The following is a 16,647-nucleotide window of genomic DNA, read 5'->3' on the forward strand; positions in this document are numbered from 1 at the left end:
TAGAAGAACGAAAGACTCCGTGGGGTTCAGTTTGAGCAAGTTCACCACGTGGATGGCCCCGCATGCACGCAAATTGTGGTAAAGTACATATAACATAAATTTAACATTTTAACCAGTTGATTGAATGACTGGGTGGCTTCTGTGGAGTCAGGCTAACAGATGGCTTTGAGGTGGCATCCGCCTTTTTCCCAGAGGAACACTCCAAAGCCTCGTGGCCTTGTAGACCTTCTTTTTTTTCTTCACTTTCCCCAGTGGCTCCAGGTCTGTGTGTCGTTTAAGAATCTCTTTATCCACTTTGTTGTTAGGTTTACGTTTTGGAAAGTTTCTCAAATGTCCCTGGGTCTTGAGAAGGCAGGCTTGGATTCCAGGTTCTCTCCTGCCACGTGCCTGCCAGGTCGAGGTGGAGGCTGAAGGCCACTCTGAGTTGTGGTGGTCTGTGTGGTCTTGGGGTCAGTGGACCCCTCTTCTCTGGAGGGGCATGGAGATCCTTTGTGTGGAGCCTGGAGAGACTTGACAGGGTCAGTCTTCACAGTCTCGCTCTCTTTTTAATTTATGTTTGCATTTAGTTTCTCATTTAACTGTTTTCTAGGAATTTCCAACTCCCGAAGGATATACCTACAGGGAGCAGCTTTGTAAAGCCAAAGAGGAAATCGCTCAGCTGAAAGCTGAAAGAAACAACACCAGGGTCAGTAGGGGGATTCTCACGTGTTGACATTTGCCCCGCGGGGGTCACCGCTGGCCTCCGTGTGCTGTCTTTAAACATTGTCTGATTTTCAAGTCATTTTCCACATCTTCCCACTGAACAGACCAGGGTGGATCAGTTCTGGGTTCTCATACCTTGCTTCAAATTTCTGATGAGAGCTAATGTAATTTTAGTACATATGAGGGGGGAGTTCTCTTAACTTACATTTTTGTCCACGCTACACTTTGTGTGGGATCTTAGTTCTCTGACCAGGGGTTAAAACCCATGATCCTTGAAGAAGTGTGGAGTCTTAACTACTGGACCCCTGGGGAAGTCCACTCTAACTTTCGACTGAACTGGCAGGATTCCAACGTGCCTTAGCATGTTTCCGGCTATAGCGTGAGGCTGAGAGGAGTTATCGGCCCAGAGTTCGAGCATGAGGTTGAAGGTGTTCCTTTGGCCCTGCCCTGCAGCTGCTGCTGGAGCACCTGGAGTGCCTGGTTTCGCGACATATTCCACCCGTCGGGATGACAACAGGCAAGCGGCAGGCGCAGTCCCCAGCCGGCATGAGGAGTGAGGTGGAGGTGCTCAGGGCGCTGAAATGGCTCTTTGAACACCACAAGGCCCTGGACGAGAAGGTACCAGCCATCCGGCCGTCCTGGATTTGTACACTTGCTGCCTTGTTAGGCGGATGATGCACATATTTATGTAACTAGTTGACTTTTGAGCGTCTTGAATTCTTGTATATACTTTTTTTTTCTGTAAGAATTCAGAGTTTTATATGGTTAAAAAGCGTTGCCTGCATACATGCTCAGTCGTGTCCGAATCTTTGCAACCCTGTGGACTGTAGCCCACCATGCTCCTCTCTTCATGGGGCTTCCCAGTCATGAATACTGGAGTGGGTGGCCATCTTCTACTCCAGGGAATCTTCCTGACCCAGGGATCGAACCTGCCCTCGTGCATTGGCAGGCGGATTCTTTACCACTGAGCCACCTGGGAAGCCCCCAGTTAAAAAGTATTAGTTGGCATGAATGTCTCAAGATTTATTATATTCTGTATATCAATTTGCAGTTAAAAACTGGGTAATAATTAATTTAGGAGAACATTTTGTTCTCTCAAACTTAGAATTTAAAGCTGTTAACAAGCAGATTCTCTTGACGTTAAGATCAATGAGAGACATTCAAGGTATTCTGTGACAGTATCCATGTATTAGGGTGAGTATACACTAAGAAGTGTACTAACGTATATACACACATCAACACACAGTGACTCGGCCCCTTTGATTTGAGTTGAGAGCGTGATTACGAGTAGCACTTGAAAGGTGTAGTTTGTTAGAAGAAGAATTAGGTGCCACACATAAAGAGGTAAGTTTGATCAGTCTTTGTGTAATTTCCGTGAAGGGTTTGTCATTTGAATCCTTTCATTTTAAAAAAGAATGAAGGCTGTAGTGGTGGGCATCAGATGTTATTTATCTTTCTGATTGAGGACCCACCCACCAGGGTTATTTTAATGACTAGTAAACTAGACTTGTGGCTCAGAGTTGCAGGATCTCTTAAGTACCCCTTTGTCCAGTAGAAGACAAATTCTGACTCTAATCACCTGGTGGTATTTGGGATGGATAGCATCACCATGTATTTTCTTTTTATGTTGTGTTTTCAGTTTAGAGTTGAGTTTTCCAGGTGGAGTTTTGCTGTCTTTACTTATTTCTTTACTCTGATTCAATTTTTTTGGTTTTAGCAGATGATTCTTTCAGAGGAGAATAACCAGGAAAAGATACTAACGGACAGGGTGCTTGATGTACATCATGAGCAAGAAAACATGCCAAGCGCCAATGGAAAGGCAAGTCCTTGGTCTCGCTCTCTGTCTGGTTCTCGTCTTACCATCCAGTCTGTGCGGGGCTGTTGGGACCTCTCACCGATGCACCATGTAGGTCTGAGTGGCCACGAGGGTCCTGTGAGCTCCCAGAGCGCAGAAGGCAGTTTTGACCTCACAGATTGCCCGGAAGTACTGTGTTCCCTCCCTCCCAAAACCAGGCTGTGTAAGGCTTCCTTTCCCCCTTAGAGACCCTCCGACGGCTCTCTAAGCCACAAGGAAGACATGGTTAAGAAGATGGAGCTCCAGGAAATCATAGAGAGGCAGTTGCGGGAGCAGAGCCAGATGGAGGAGCGCCTGGCAGCCCTCTCTGCCCACGTGAAACATCTGGAGGAGGACCTGGACACGGCCAGGAAGGACCTCCTCAAGTCCAAGAACATGAACAGAAAACTTGAGCAGGACATCCGCGAAGTGAGTGACTGCAGCTGTGTCTGTTGTCCTGAGGTGGAATGTGGGTTTCTTGTTCTCCCGGGGATCTCAGCCTTGGGATGGCTGCGTGAGTAAGAGCAGAGCACTGGACAGACCACAACTGGCTGCCTCCCTGCCTCCGCGTCGAGGTCTCTGGGGTAGAAGAGGCCTGGTCCAGGCGGTCCGTTGGCAGTGGACCAACATGAGGGCAGCCCTGACGCTGTGCCGCACCCTGGGTGTGGACTCCTCATTTCCACAAGTTCTAGGGGGCCCACTGTGTTCCTTTTTTAAAAATTCATTCATCCATTCATTCATTTATTGGCGTATAGTTGCTTTACACTGCTGTGTCAATTTCTGCTGTACAGCAAAGTGAATCAGTCATCTATCTATCTATCTATCTATTTACGTGTCTGTCTCTCTTTTAGATTTCCTGCCCATTTGCTTCACCACAGAGCACTGAGCAGACTTCCCTGTGCTGTACACTAGGTCCTCACTCGTTGACTTTATGTGTAGTATCAGTGCTGTATATATGTCAACCCGAGTCTCCCGGTTCATCCCCGCCCCCCGCCCCCCGCAACTGCCTGTCGAATGTGTTCCTGATGATGCTGAAATTTGCTTCTGATTCACTCAGGCGAGTCTGGTGACACCTGTGGAGCCTGTTCTCTCGGAGAGATGGGAGCATGCTGTGTGGGCTCTGCTGAGGCAGCTTGCCTGGCCATCTTCTCGAGTTTTCTGAGGTTCCGCTCCTTGAAGGGATGTGTGACAGTGATACCGGCGGTCAGACAAGTCGAGTGGTGTTTGCTCACCCTCAGATCCTCAGGCCCGAGCTGTGTAACCATGTGGAATCGTGATGTCTCTGGCGGTCATGTCTGCGGGTGTCCTGATTTATGAGAAACTCCCTAGCGGTCACTGTGAAAACAGAGAGTGCTGGGGACTCAGGCCTCTTCCTGTGAGCCTCGCCTCTCCTCTGTGCACAGACAGACAGCACCCACCCGGCCCACCCCTCTCCCGTGAGACCGTCTCAGAGAGAACCCCTCCAACATGTGGTACAGCAGGTGTACTTGTTTAGTAGCTTGGTGTGAGTAATTCTGTGTGAGAACTCAAAACAGAAATATTTGCACAGGTTTGCATAAGCTATTCACACTACTCTTTGGCAACAGGAGATTAGGTGGCAGAGTTTAATACGTATAGAATTCTAGAAAACGCGTTTTCAAGACCTTTCACTTTTAAAGTTAGGACTTTGCTCTCACATTGGTTACTTAGTGACCAGGGAGGGACCTGAAGTGGATTTTGAAGTGGCGGACAGGAGTTGCACCAGCAGCAAGTTCTGGTCCTGGTTTGAGCGTTTCATCCATGTGGTGTAACTCTGCTTTTGAAGAACTAGGCTTGAGAAGGCTGCTCCCAGTTGTGTACAATTTGACTTCTGTTTCCACTCGTTAATATTCTACTTTAATTCTGAGGAAATTGCATGAGACTTTTCCAACTTTCACTCGAGGAAACGAGCCTCAGAGCTCCCCGTTGGATCTGTTGAAGGTCCCTCCTTGTTCTGGGTCAAGCCCGCCTGTATGGTGTAGCAGACAGAGGTCCTGACTTCATGCCAGATACCTTCCCTCCTGGAATTCTTGGAATAACAGGGTAGTTTAGTATACTTTTCGTTTGCTGTTTGGGTTTATGATGTAGAAAAGAAGCTTGGTAAACCAAGTGGCTGGACAGAACGTTAAGACAGATGGGTGCCAATCGTGACCTTTGGGATAGGCGCATTTTTGCTCACGTCCGAGAAAACTGCCGTGTCTAGGATTTTTATTCTGAGGATGTTAACTTTATGTTTGATTTGAAACTTAGGACGACATCAGTAATAAACTTGAAAATGAAATTGCAAATAAGGATTCTAGGCATCGACAGGTAATGGCTTTTATGAACCGTGTCTGACTTTTATAGTAGTGAATTACTGAGGAAGGAAGGTAAAGATCTTTCCATGTGACTCCCACATTGGAAATCAAGTCCCAGTGTAAAGTTCTTATGACCCTAAAATACTGTGTTCAAAAGTGTGGATGTACATCATGGTAAATCAGCTGTACTGGAAGGAAATACATTTTTAAAAAATTGCGGGTGACTGCAACTTACAGGTTTGAATTATTTGGGACTTGGTTTAACCATTTTGTGGAATTCCATTCCTGACTCTTTTGTTTTACTTGAAGGTGAATCTGTTGGCTTGTTAGAGTTGTTACCGAAAGAGTAGAGAGCAGCAGGGAACTTCACGGCAGCTGGCTGCCTGTTGGGAACTGGGGTCACTGTGACAAAAGGCAGGGTTAGAGCTCCGGTCTGATTAGGGTTTGTACTTCCTGTGGTGTGGTGAGCCTTACTCGCTCCTGTTCCCGAGTGGTCTCAGATAATCAGGACTTAACCAGGAAAACCAAATCTGGCTTCTCCAAAACAAAGTGAGTCAGTCTGGTGCGTGCCAAAGTGTATCATTGTCCCCACCCCAAAAATAAAATACTAGAAAGCCATTGAAAAGTATGATGGGGAATGCTAATTAAAAGCATCACGATATACAAAATAATGGCTGTAAAAGGCAGATCAGAAAATACTATGTACCATATGCTATTGTTTTCTGCGGGTTTTAAAGCATAGCATATTGTTTGTGTACGTACATAGAGGAATACGCACACAGAAAAAGTAAGAAAGCTGCTTAGAAACAAACGCTAACCTCTCAGGAACCTGAGCTTATAGATAGTTTAATTTTTTTCTTTTTTAAAAAAGAATCTGTCTAAATGTTCTACATTGAAAGTTTTTCAGAGTAAGAAGATCTGTTAAAAGAATAATCGTGCATTTACAAATACTAGTTGACTGGCATTTCACCAGGCATGCTCTTATCAGGTCTGTATTTCAGAGGAGATGAAAGCCATATTTTGGCTTACACGCCCGTAGCCATCTGCGGTCGGTAGGGTTCCCTCTAAATGATGATTCTGGTGACGTTTTAAGAAGGGTCTGTAGTGAACCCTTCTTCCCTTAACTTGTCAATAAGAATGAATAAGATTCTACAGATCTTCTTTAATATAGAAGAACTTTTTTTTTTTTTTTTTAAGATGTCCTTGGGGAATGTTTAGGAAAAGCAAATACTCTGGCAGGAGGTGTTCTGCTCACTGAGACCAAGCCCAGGAACACTGAGAGAAAATATACCCTGAGGGAGCTTCCGAAACAGAATGAATCCACTAGACACGTGCATTTAGGTTTTGTCTCAGCTTACTTAAAGCGACAGTGGCTACACCTCTCGGCCTGTGTTGATCCTCTGCTCTCCCTTTGTAGACAGAGGATAAGAACCGCCAGTTGCAGGAGCGCCTGGAGCTGGTAGAGAAGCTGCAGCAGAGACTGCGGAGGGCAGAGACGCTGCCCGAGGTGGAGGCGGAGCAGGCGCAGAGGGTGGCCTCGCTCTCCAAGGTGCTGCTTTGGGTCCCTGGGGGGCGGGCACAGGGAGGGCCTGTTCCCCTGCTCTCCCACCGAGCCCCTGCCCATGCTGCTCAGTCCACACAGGAGCGCAGACATGGGGGTCGTGCTGCCCGTCTGAGATGGGAGCGCTCCCTGAGTGTCAGGCACGCCCCACTTCTGCGTCATCCCTACGTTAATTTCCCTCCAGTTTTGTCCCGAGTTCTGTGTGTCCCTAGGACGCTTCAGCTCCGAGTCACTGCTGCTCAGAGTTCAGTCAGCCACTCAAAGCCTAGCAGGATAGAGACCTAGAAAAATCCCATTCTCGTTTAAGAGATGGCCAAAATAGCTCTGTAATGAACACAGTTTTAAGTTTTATCCATACACTTGTTAAAGAAGTCCCAGCAGGGCATGTGCAGACCCGAGGCCCCACTCCCCACTCGCCGTCCCCAGGAGCCCGCGGGTGAGAGGCCATGTCCTTGGGATGTGGCGCTGCTGGGGGCACCGACCCCATTGCCAGCCAGCCAGCCCACCCTGTCCTTCTGATGGGAAAGGTGTTGCCCTGCGCTGCTGGTGGGCACTGGCTGAACATAGAGAGTCGGGCCGGGTCTGTGCTGACGCGGCTGTCGGAAGCCTTGCCAGGAGCTTAGTGAGTGCCCGAGGGGCCATCACGTCGCGGGAGGCCGCCGGTGTCCGGTGCTCACAGACCCTCCCAGAGCAGGGTCACTAACAGCCGCCAGGGGGCACCCTTCTGCCTGTGATCTTCCTCTCCAGGCTTGGTTTCTCCTCTCCCCTGGCATCTCTGCTGTCCATCCCCAGTCGGCCTTGTAGTCCGACCTTTTGTCTTCCGGAAGCTCTACCACTCAGGAGGCTAAACGGTTCGAACTTCCTTCCCAGCTTAGGAAGGTAGAACGTGTGCCTCGGGTTTGCCGCTGTCTGCTGCTCACGCGGGCTCGCCACAGGCAGTCCGAGGAGGGAGCGCAGCGGCCGTGGGTGTGGGGCCTGGGGCACGGGGAGCACGTCTCCTCTCACGAGCTGGTCACCAGCATCCTCCGTGAGCCATGTGTCACACACGAAGCCGCGCAGGCTGTGTGAGCAGGCATGCGGGAGTGCTCCTGGCGAACCCAGGGCCCGTGGTTCGCACAGAGCATGGCCCGCTTGCCGCCCCTGCGATCACAGCCCGCGTGCTGTCAGGACAGGGTTGTTGTGAGCGGAGCTGACGCTGTTCTTGGCCGACAGGCAGGAGAGAGAGACACAGCAGCATCGAGGATAGGCTGCGCCAGATGGAGGCCCAACTGGAGGCAAAGAACAAGGAGCTGCAGCGGGTGCCTGTGCTGACAGGGAGGCGGCGTCTGGGCAGTAGACGTGGCTTGGGCGGGGGCCAGCACTGCCTTTCTCCACCAGTCCCGTCTCTGGCATCGAGTGTGTGCCTGTGTGGCCCCATCTGCTGATCCGGGCACCCACCTCCTTGGGAGCAGGGCCAGAGGTGGTCGCCCATAGGCAGTGGGTAGGAGCCAGGGCTTCCCCACATTCAAAGAGGCTGCTTGTTGCTCTGACCAGCCAGTCCGGGGAGCTGCTTGGGATACAGGTGGACCTCCCAACTGCCCCTCAGACAAACCTAGGGGTGCCAGCCTGGGGCCCATGAAACTGAAGGCATGGCACCCAGGTGTGGAGCCTGCTTGCCTCGGACGTGGCGCTGGAGTCCCACATGCCAAACCGCTGGTCCAGACACGGTGTATGTGTAGGATGGCTGCCTCTAGACAGGAGAACCGCAGTTGCCCTGCAACAGAAGGCGCATCAGGAAAGGGTGATGGTGGAGGCTCACATCACCGAGTCCTGAGAGAGGTTTCCTGGAAAGGTTGGCCACACGGCAATACAGGCCATCCAGGAAATGGAGTGGGGATCCCGGGTCCAGCCTCACGTGTCAGTACTGTCCCCACCATACCTGTGTTTTTGGGCCTGGACTGCAGAGCCTCACAGGCGAACTTCCAGGGAGCAGTGGTTCTGACTCCCATCGTGAGACCCGCGGTGAGGCGCCCTCCCCGCTTAGGCAGAGAGCTCAATATCTGCCGATCAGGGGTGCACTTCTTACTTTCATAACTGCTGCTCAGAGGCTGTTGAGATCGGGATGCTGTTTATGACTAGACTAAGCCAATTCAAAGTCAACTTTTGTTTTGCTTTAAAAATCTTTGAATGCCGACGCCTTATTGTGGAAGCTGTGACAGGTTTTGTTTCCTTGGGCTCAAAAATCACTGCAGACGGTGACTGCAGCCATGAGATTAAAAAATGCTTGCTCCTTGGAAAGCTACGACAAACATAGACAGCATATTGAAAAGTAAGAGACATCACTTTGCCAACAAACCATATACTCAAACCATATATGACAAACCATATACTCAAAAACTATGGTTTTTCCGGTAGTAACATATGGGTGTGAGAGTTGGACCATAAAGAAGGCTGAGCACTGAAGAATTGATGCTTTCGAATTGTGTTGCTGGAGAAGACTCTGCTTTAACAGAAAATAAACTTTTTAAATGTATTACGATAGAGAATTGCAAACATGCACAAAAGTGGATGGAGTAGTATAATAAATACCCATGACCCGTCCCGTCAATTAGTCTCAGCAATTTCTCATACAGAGCCAATCTCAAATAGATCATTCTTTTGTCTTCTCTCCATTTTTTTTAATACAGTAGGTCCTAAAACAGCTTTTTAAACCTTGAAATTGATGCTCATCTTATAAAACACAGACTTGGCAACTTTGTTATTGCATTTAAAAATTGCTTGAGGTAATTATTTCCAGTTTTTTAATATGAATTTTCATATTGGAAAAGACCCTGATGCTGGGAAAGATTGAAGTCAGGAAGAGAGTGGATGACAGAGGATGAGATGGTTGGATGGCATCACCAACTCAGTGGACATGAGTTTGAGCAGATGCTTAGCAGAAGTCGAGTTCCATTTTCCTTATGGCTAATCCACTGCTATAACACGTATAGCACTTCTGGTTTTGAACACTGAATGTGTTTGCATTATAGATGGATTTAGAGTGTGTGGCTGTTGTGTGTGGTTCAGAATTCTGAGTAGTCCTTTCAGGGATCACCCAAAAGCTCAGACAAAGCGTGAGCCATTCACGTGGACTGTGCTGTGCGTCAGAAAGATAATACGAGCCACCTACACAATCTAAAATTTCCTAAAAACCAACGGGCTACTCGACGTCCTTCTTTCACCATGAGTCTTGAAATCCTCTGTGTGATTTCCACATCGGGCTTTGCACCAGCCTGTCTCACGTGCTCAGGGGCTGCACGAGGCGAGTGACTGCCGTGGCCGACAGCACAGAGCTTCCAGGTTGAGTTGAGTGACTCACAAACTTGGCCCGTTTGACTTGTTTTACCCCATGAGCAAGTGAAGTGGGCTGTAGAGGAATGAATGTGAGGAATGCAGGTGAGCTCCATGGAGACAGTTTAAAGCAGTGAGAGGAGGGAGGGCAATAGAGTGAGTCATGTCCCCCTGACCCGAAACCCCCGCCTGAAGTCTAGCTTCTCTCTACAGACTTCATCGTTGTTAATGGCTTGCCATGTTTCCTCCAGAGAAACCTTTTCTACACCTGAGATGGAACTTCCTCTTCATTATGGTTTATAAGGGTTAATATTGTTCTGAGTGTTTCTATTTGCTAGGGACTCTTAGAGAACATTTTCTCAGAATTACAATGTTGGGAGTTGATACCTACTGATGTAACCTGTTCTGCACATTTTGGTGCAAGTCACTTTACATCCAAAAAGCAAGCGGTGCAGGCTGTGTCATTTGCTGTTTCGTAGGACCAGCTGATTCTAAACCTGGAAACCCTGAGAGCCGAAGTGGACCAGACGAGACTGCGAGGGGCTCCCTTCCACCACAGGTAGGCTGCTCCCCCGGGCAGCTCCCCTCAGCGCTGTCGAGTGTGACAAGGGCCTGTCTGGTGTGTGGACAGTATGACTGGGTGTTGCTCATGGTCGCACCTCAAGGAGCCTGTAGCTTCGTGGCCAGCGAGAGGGAAGAGACAAGCATCGTTCCTTAGGGTCAAACTTGGTACCAGGGAGTGGTGTCACAGGATTGACAACACTCAAAACCACAGGCAGAGGTTTGGAAGTAGGGGGCCGACCAGTTGGTATTTGGGCGTATTCATCTGAGGGGCCTGACAGACTGTGACACTGACGTTTCTGAAGAGTCACAGAAGGTTAATGACCTGTAGTCTTTTGACTGCGGTGGGAGGAATCACCTGGCTTGTGAATGAGGAGAGCAGATTACTGAGCATCCTGATTTTTTCTTCCTCGTTGTTATAGGGGCGGTAATTCTTATTAAGTATTTAAATGTTTCTTTGGCTTCTTCACGGAAAATGGTCACAAGTGAGAGATAAACTTTAGCAAAGGTTATTAAGTGCTTACTGGTGACATTCATTCATCTGTAGGAAATGGACTACTGCTTGAATCCTGACTTAGGAGACAGTTTGGAGCCCATACGCATATTTCTGTGTTTGAGTGCTTAGGGGATCCTCGCAGTCCAGAGCCCCCACCCAGCCTTCTTCTAGAGAAAAGGAGATGTCATTTGAGACAAAGGCAGAGCCAGAAACTGGTCCTGTGTCTGAAACCATGGTGGGTGGAGTTCAAGGAGAGCACGTGCCCTACAGAACAGGAGGGGACGTGGCCGGACTTGGTGGCAGAGCTCCTCCAGGGTGAGGGGCTGGGGCTGTCAGAGGTGGGGAACCCCTGCTCCCAGGGTGGACGAGGTGAGTGTGAGGAGGACTGCGTAGACAGTGGAGGAAGAGGAGGTGGACACGGCCTCCTCCTCTTGGGGGTTTTTGGGTAACGAGGAGGGACCTGGTGCCAGGAACCGAGGCCTGACACAATTGGGGGCTTCAGATGGAGAAGCCTGGGGCCTGGTCACCAGTCCCGTGTGTGTCAGTGAGAGTGAGAGACGAGAAGAGGAAGCAGCCGCGGGGCAGGAGGAGCCGCTGTGCTCTGAAGACAGTGGGCCACAGCGGCCGGTGCGAGGGAGGGGTGTCTCCAGGAGGCAGCTCTGGAGGGGGTCACAGCAGTGACTTAGCAGCACAGGTGGGGCCTCAGAGTGGGGCTTGTGGGCAGTGTGGGCTGGGTGGGGGGCACTGTGCTGCCTCAGGAGGGAGGGAGTGGGGACTGAAAACTGGCTCACAGGCAGGGCAGGCACGGCGTATTTGGTGGGACCTCCCAGAGGAATTGGTCACTGCCGGGGACCAGCCCCAGCTGATCCAGGGTATTCGAAGCGGGGACGGCGTCGGCGAGGATCAGGAAACAACTGCTTAATTAAACGTTAATTAAGGATATAAAGAGTAATAGAATGAGGATAGCTCAGTGAAGAAATTCAGTGGAGAAAAGAGGCTGAAATAAGGATAGCTCAGTGAGGAAATTCAGTGGAGAAAAGAGGCTGAATAATTCAGCCAGAAGGTAAGAGAAAGAACGACATGGTGAGACCAAGTTTCGGTGAACAAGGCCCGCACTTTATTTTTCAAAGTAGTTTTTATACCTTAAGTTATGCATAGAGGATAATGAGGGAAGGGGTAGAGTCTTGCAGCAAGCCAGGCTTTCTTCCTGCAAACTTATCATATGCAAAAGCTTAGGTGATTTGCATCATCTTCTGGCCCAGAGGCCTGTTAACACTTTAAGACCTTCTCTTCAGAAAACTTATTTTTCTCTAAAGGTGATTGGTCAGGAGCCACCCTCCAAAAGCATTAGATAAAGTTGCATTCCTACAGAGCAAAGGTGTGGTGGGCTATAACAAGAAAAAGAATTAACTCAAGGGTCCCAGGTTACAAACATTAAAGCTACTACTTACACCAATTATATTAATCAATACACTGCCAGGGACACAGCAGGTAAGGGATATGGAAACTTAGCAGCAAACATTGGCCCAACAAGTGAAAATCCCTTCACCAATACAATTTCTAATCAATCTTTTAACTACTCAAAAGAATCTGTGTTTAGACAGTTTAGAACATCTCCTGCCTCTCACAGTTGGCAGGCTCTGAACAATCACATGTGGCCGGAAAAACCTATTCAGGCAGGCTAGAGGATTTCCAAAGGAGTTTGTAGGTTGAAACACTGTCACACCCAGGAATTATTAACTGGAGCTGTAAGCTAACTCTTTTTTCAGAGAGGTAGTGGGGGACAGCCCCCCGTAAAGTCAGAGGTGTAGGTGAAAGCACAAAGCAGAAAGTAGGCAGACTCTGGTTTTGGGGGTAGATTGCTCGAGAATTTCCAGGGAGACTCCTGAGGCTTGATCCCGCCTTTGCGTATGCCAAGCCTCCTACCTCATGACCTTTGCCAGGGGTGGAGCTCGCTCCCCGCAGGTCAACCTGTCTCTGAGACCTTCTCCCGGAGGAAAGAGCTTCGGGTGAGGAGGGGGAGAGAGATGGAGGCTGCACCCCGCAAGGGGACTGGGAGGTGATGGTTGGGGGTCGACCCAACCCGGAGGCCTCTGTGGCCCTCAGAGGACCCTCGAGGGTCCCCAGTCCACAGCAGGACTGTGTCGTACCCCCCACTCAGTTCCCAAGTGTGCTCTAGCCCGAGGCCCTTGGGTGGAAGTGGAGCAGAGAAGGGAACAGTTCTGTCAGGAGGGAGGGGAGATGGGAGGGAAGACAGGTGTGGCTCCTGGAGATTCCAGACTTCCATCTCCTGTGCAGCACAGTGTTCACAAAACCGTCGAGCAGAGCAGCGTGTGACCCCGAGCAGGCTGAGCTGGTGGTTGGCCCTGGCCACTCTGCAGACGTATGGGGTGTCCTGTCCTCGGAGGAAGGCCCTGTCTCCTGGGTTTAGGGAATCCTGCACATGGAGGCACCACCTTCGTCCCAGAGACAAGACTGAGCAGAACCCGGGCGGTCCTGCAGTGCAGGCTGCTCACAGTCAAGGCGGGGCTGCCCTGCCTCCCAGCAGGCCCCTGCTGAGTGAGCTCCTGGCACCTGCAGGCCCAGGCCTTAGTGCTCAGGGCCTGAGCATCTGTGCTGGGCCTTGTTCAGCCCAGACTCTGGTGACACGCTCACCTCTGCTTTAATGGGAGACACCAGTGGTGCTCAGCTCCGAGCTGTGGGTCCAAGGCTTTTCTGCTGCGGGTTGTCTGAGGCGCCTTTAAAAACACTGAGAGTGGTGCAGACAGTGTTCCAGGCAGACCAGCGATTGTGATCCACAAACTTCCCGTGAGAGAGGGAGGTCAGAGCAGGCGTGGGCCAAAGGGGAGGTGGGGTGCCAAGGGGAAAGCAGAGCAGGTGCACACCCTGCCCTGGGACCTGAGAGCGGGCTCCGGGGGACCCTGGACGCCCCAACCCCAGACAGCCGATCCTGTCCTAGTCAGCTCCACACCCTCGCGGCAGCACTGCCTTCCCCACATACGGGAGTTTTCCAGCTGCTGGGGATGAGCCCTGAGTGTCTGCAGAGCAGCGGGCGGCCTGTTGCTATTGGAGCCAGGAGGGCAGTGCCCTCCCGGGGGCCCTTTTGCTGTGAAATTGCCGATCTTCCAAATGGACAGGCTTTGGCTCGTCTGACAGAGTGAGCTCTCTTTTCTTCTAACAGCACTCTTCTTCCCCGTGTGTTTCAGCCGACCCCACTTGGGCAGCGCCCCGGACCTCAGGTTCCCTGTGGCGGACCGGCCGGCAGACTCCTTGGGCAACGGGGCGGTGCTGCGGTGCCCCCAGAAAGGCCGGCTGGCAGCGCTGCACGATGAGCCATCCGAGGCAAGGACCCCGCCGCCCCCTTCCCATCCCTGGTGGGCACCTTGTGAGGCACCTGCCCCCTCACACTGTGGTCCTGAGGTGGGTTTGGAACAAAGCGCTGATAGATTGCTTTACGTCTCCCCATTTTCCTTTTTCTGGCTAAGAGTTTACTTTGAAGGCATGCTTTTTTTCCTTAACCAATTTTGATTATTTGTGGCCTACTGTGAGGCCCAGCATGGTACTAATTAGCACAGTTTTGAAATCGTCCTACGAGTAAATGGATACACAATCCATCAGCTTATAGTGAGAAGAATTCTCATTGGGAGTTTAAGTGCCTTTATCTTTTCACCTCATTCATGCCATGTATTTGTTCATACATGTCTGTGTTTTGAGCTTCCACATTCAGTGAGCAGTTAGTTTGGGCCAGACATGGTCAAAAGTAGGACTCCAGCAGTGAATTAAAAACGATGTGTGTCCTTTATCCACTGCTACATAACGAATCATTGCAAAGCTTAGTGACTTCCCAGGGAGCAGCTCACAGTCCCCAGTGCCTGTGCATTGTAGCAGGCGGGCCTGATTCAGGGCCTCCTGAGGGCACAGACACGGGAAGGCCCCCCAAGGCTGGATGGCAGGCTTTCAGACTCACCTGGCTGCTGGGGACAGGCCGAGGTCCCTGCCGTGTGGCTTTCCCATGGCCTGGCTTTCCTCAGAACACCCTCTGAGAGCGAGAGTGCGGGGTTTAGCCCAGGGCCTTTCACACCCTGGTCTTGAGGCCGCACACCTTCACTTCTGTTTGTGAGAGTGAGCTGCCAAGTCCTGCCTCGCTCAGGGGCTGAGCAGGAGTTGCCTCTTCTGCCTCTTGAAGGGAGGAGGATGGAAGAATTTGTGGACCCCTTTTTAAACCCGCGCAGCCTGTTGAACAATAATGAGCAGGGAAAGGAGACCAGAGTGCCTGAGTTGTCCAAGGAGGAGGGGACGATCGTGTGTAAACAGGGTGGCCAGTGAGGTGACACCAGGAGGGTGACCTTGAACCAGAGACCCGGAGGCAGGAAGAGAAGTAGCCACTTGGAGATAGAAAAAGGGTCATGTCAACCAGCGGGGACAAGGGAGAGAGCGGGCCACATCAGGGAGGAGCCTGGGCTCAGGCCTGAGCAGTTCGAGGCCAGAGCCTATTTCCTGAGGTGAGGAGGGCTGCCGGGGCGGGGAGCTAAGAGCCGGGCCTCAGCCCTGTTGAGGTGGATGAGCCCATTGGGTGTTCCAGGGATGTGTCAGGAGAACAGCCGAGTGTTCCGGCCTGAATCCGGGAGAGAACTCATTCAGCTCAGGGTGGACTTGGGGTTGTGGGCGTACAGATGGCATTTAAAGGCATGAGCACGGTAAAGTCACCAGGCGGGTGCCGGTGGAAAGAGATGGGGTGCAAAGGTAGAGCTGTGGGGAACCCTGCATTCCAAGGTTGAGAAGGGGCACAAGGGACTGAGGAATAATCGCAAGGGAAGGCAGGGCCTGGAGCCCAGGGAGAGACATGCTGGGGGCGGGGCGGGGGGTGGCGTGGGGGAGGGCAAGGAAGGGAGGGGGCTTGGTAACATGGGTTCCTTGAGCCCCCGGGGAATTGCCCTGCAGGGCGGGGCTCACAACCTGCTGGCAGCGAAGTGGAGACCTGGCAGGGAGGGGGACCGTAGAGGCCACTCCCAAGGAGCTTTCAGAGACCCGCAGTGGGCGCTGCAGGGAGCCCTGGAGGAGGAATCTGCTGGTACCCCTTGTGCGATTGGAAGGCGAGAGAAGGGAGAGGACATGCCGACCGGGCTGATGGGGGTGAACCCATAGGCAGCTGGTTCACTGGAGCAGAGGAGGAATGATGGCAGGTGGTCCTGGAGCCAGCGAATGGGGTAGCCCAGCCCTGGGGTGGGGTCCTGATGAAGACAGGAGGCGAGGGCACTGGCCCCAGGGGTAGGGAGCCAACAAGCCAGCACCTCGAGGCTGCCCCTCAGTTCCTTTGAGGTCCTTTCTGGGAAAGAAGGCAGGACCTGGGTGACAGTGTGGCAGGGGGGACGTTTTCCGAGAGAAGGGTGTGAGGTGTGAGAGCGGGAGGGCGGCACGGGGCCCCGCTGGCAGTATCCCATGTGTCTCTGATGACAGAGCCACCCTTGCGGTGCGAGGAGCCATCCCCCAGAACAGCCCAAGGGCCTGTGTCCCGAGAGGAGAGCCACGGAGGGGCTGGCCCTCCCGTCTGCTGGCTGCCCCTGCTTGCACCTCTCTGTGGGTGTTCAGACCAGCCTGGGAAATGGAGGTCTGAGAGCCTGGGAGGACGGCACACTCTGGTGAACTGGTACCAGTGATGACCACTGATTAGGGACCCAGCGGCTGCCGAGCTGAAAGGTTCTTTTTTCTTATTTTGCTCCAGCCTGGCTGATGGAGGCATGGATGTATTTTTGTAATTTTCAGTTTCTGTCTCTGACTCCATCAGCCCACCCTTGTGAATAACCTCATAGGATTGCCTGCCGTCCGCTGAGACCTGAGTGTCACCAGGCCATCAAGGAACTGCATTCTC

General features: G+C 51.6%; 1 protein-coding gene across 1 annotated transcript; it reads left to right on the forward strand.

The window, feature by feature from the left end:
• Positions 1 to 594: 594 nt before the first annotated feature.
• Positions 595 to 15,923, forward strand: LOC113888466 (liprin-alpha-1-like). Its single transcript, XM_027535591.1, has 7 exons — positions 595 to 685; positions 1,156 to 1,320; positions 2,423 to 2,965; positions 6,269 to 6,400; positions 10,201 to 10,280; positions 13,985 to 14,198; positions 15,720 to 15,923. The coding sequence occupies exons 3-7, from the start codon at positions 2,780 to 2,782 to the stop codon at positions 15,921 to 15,923; spliced, it is 816 nt and encodes a 271-aa protein (XP_027391392.1). The 5' UTR covers positions 595 to 685; positions 1,156 to 1,320; positions 2,423 to 2,779.
• Positions 15,924 to 16,647: the final 724 nt, after the last annotated feature.

Source organism: Bos indicus x Bos taurus, unplaced genomic scaffold (genome assembly GCF_003369695.1).
Source record: "Bos indicus x Bos taurus breed Angus x Brahman F1 hybrid unplaced genomic scaffold, Bos_hybrid_MaternalHap_v2.0 SuperScaffold_100184, whole genome shotgun sequence".
NCBI classification, from domain to species: Eukaryota; Metazoa; Chordata; class Mammalia; order Artiodactyla; family Bovidae; genus Bos; species Bos indicus x Bos taurus.

What these genes read in the sequence shown, in the direction of transcription:
- LOC113888466 (XM_027535591.1), top strand. Translation starts at nt 2,780, where the DNA reads ATGGTTAAGAAGATGGAGCTCCAGGAAATCATAGAGAGGCAGTTGCGG. An exon ending in TTGAGCAGGACATCCGCGAA is followed by an intron (nt 2,966 to 6,268) that starts GTGAGTGACTGC and finishes CTCCCTTTGTAG; the next exon opens with ACAGAGGATAAGAACCGCCA. An exon ending in GGGTGGCCTCGCTCTCCAAG is followed by an intron (nt 6,401 to 10,200) that starts GTGCTGCTTTGG and finishes GCTGTTTCGTAG; the next exon opens with GACCAGCTGATTCTAAACCT.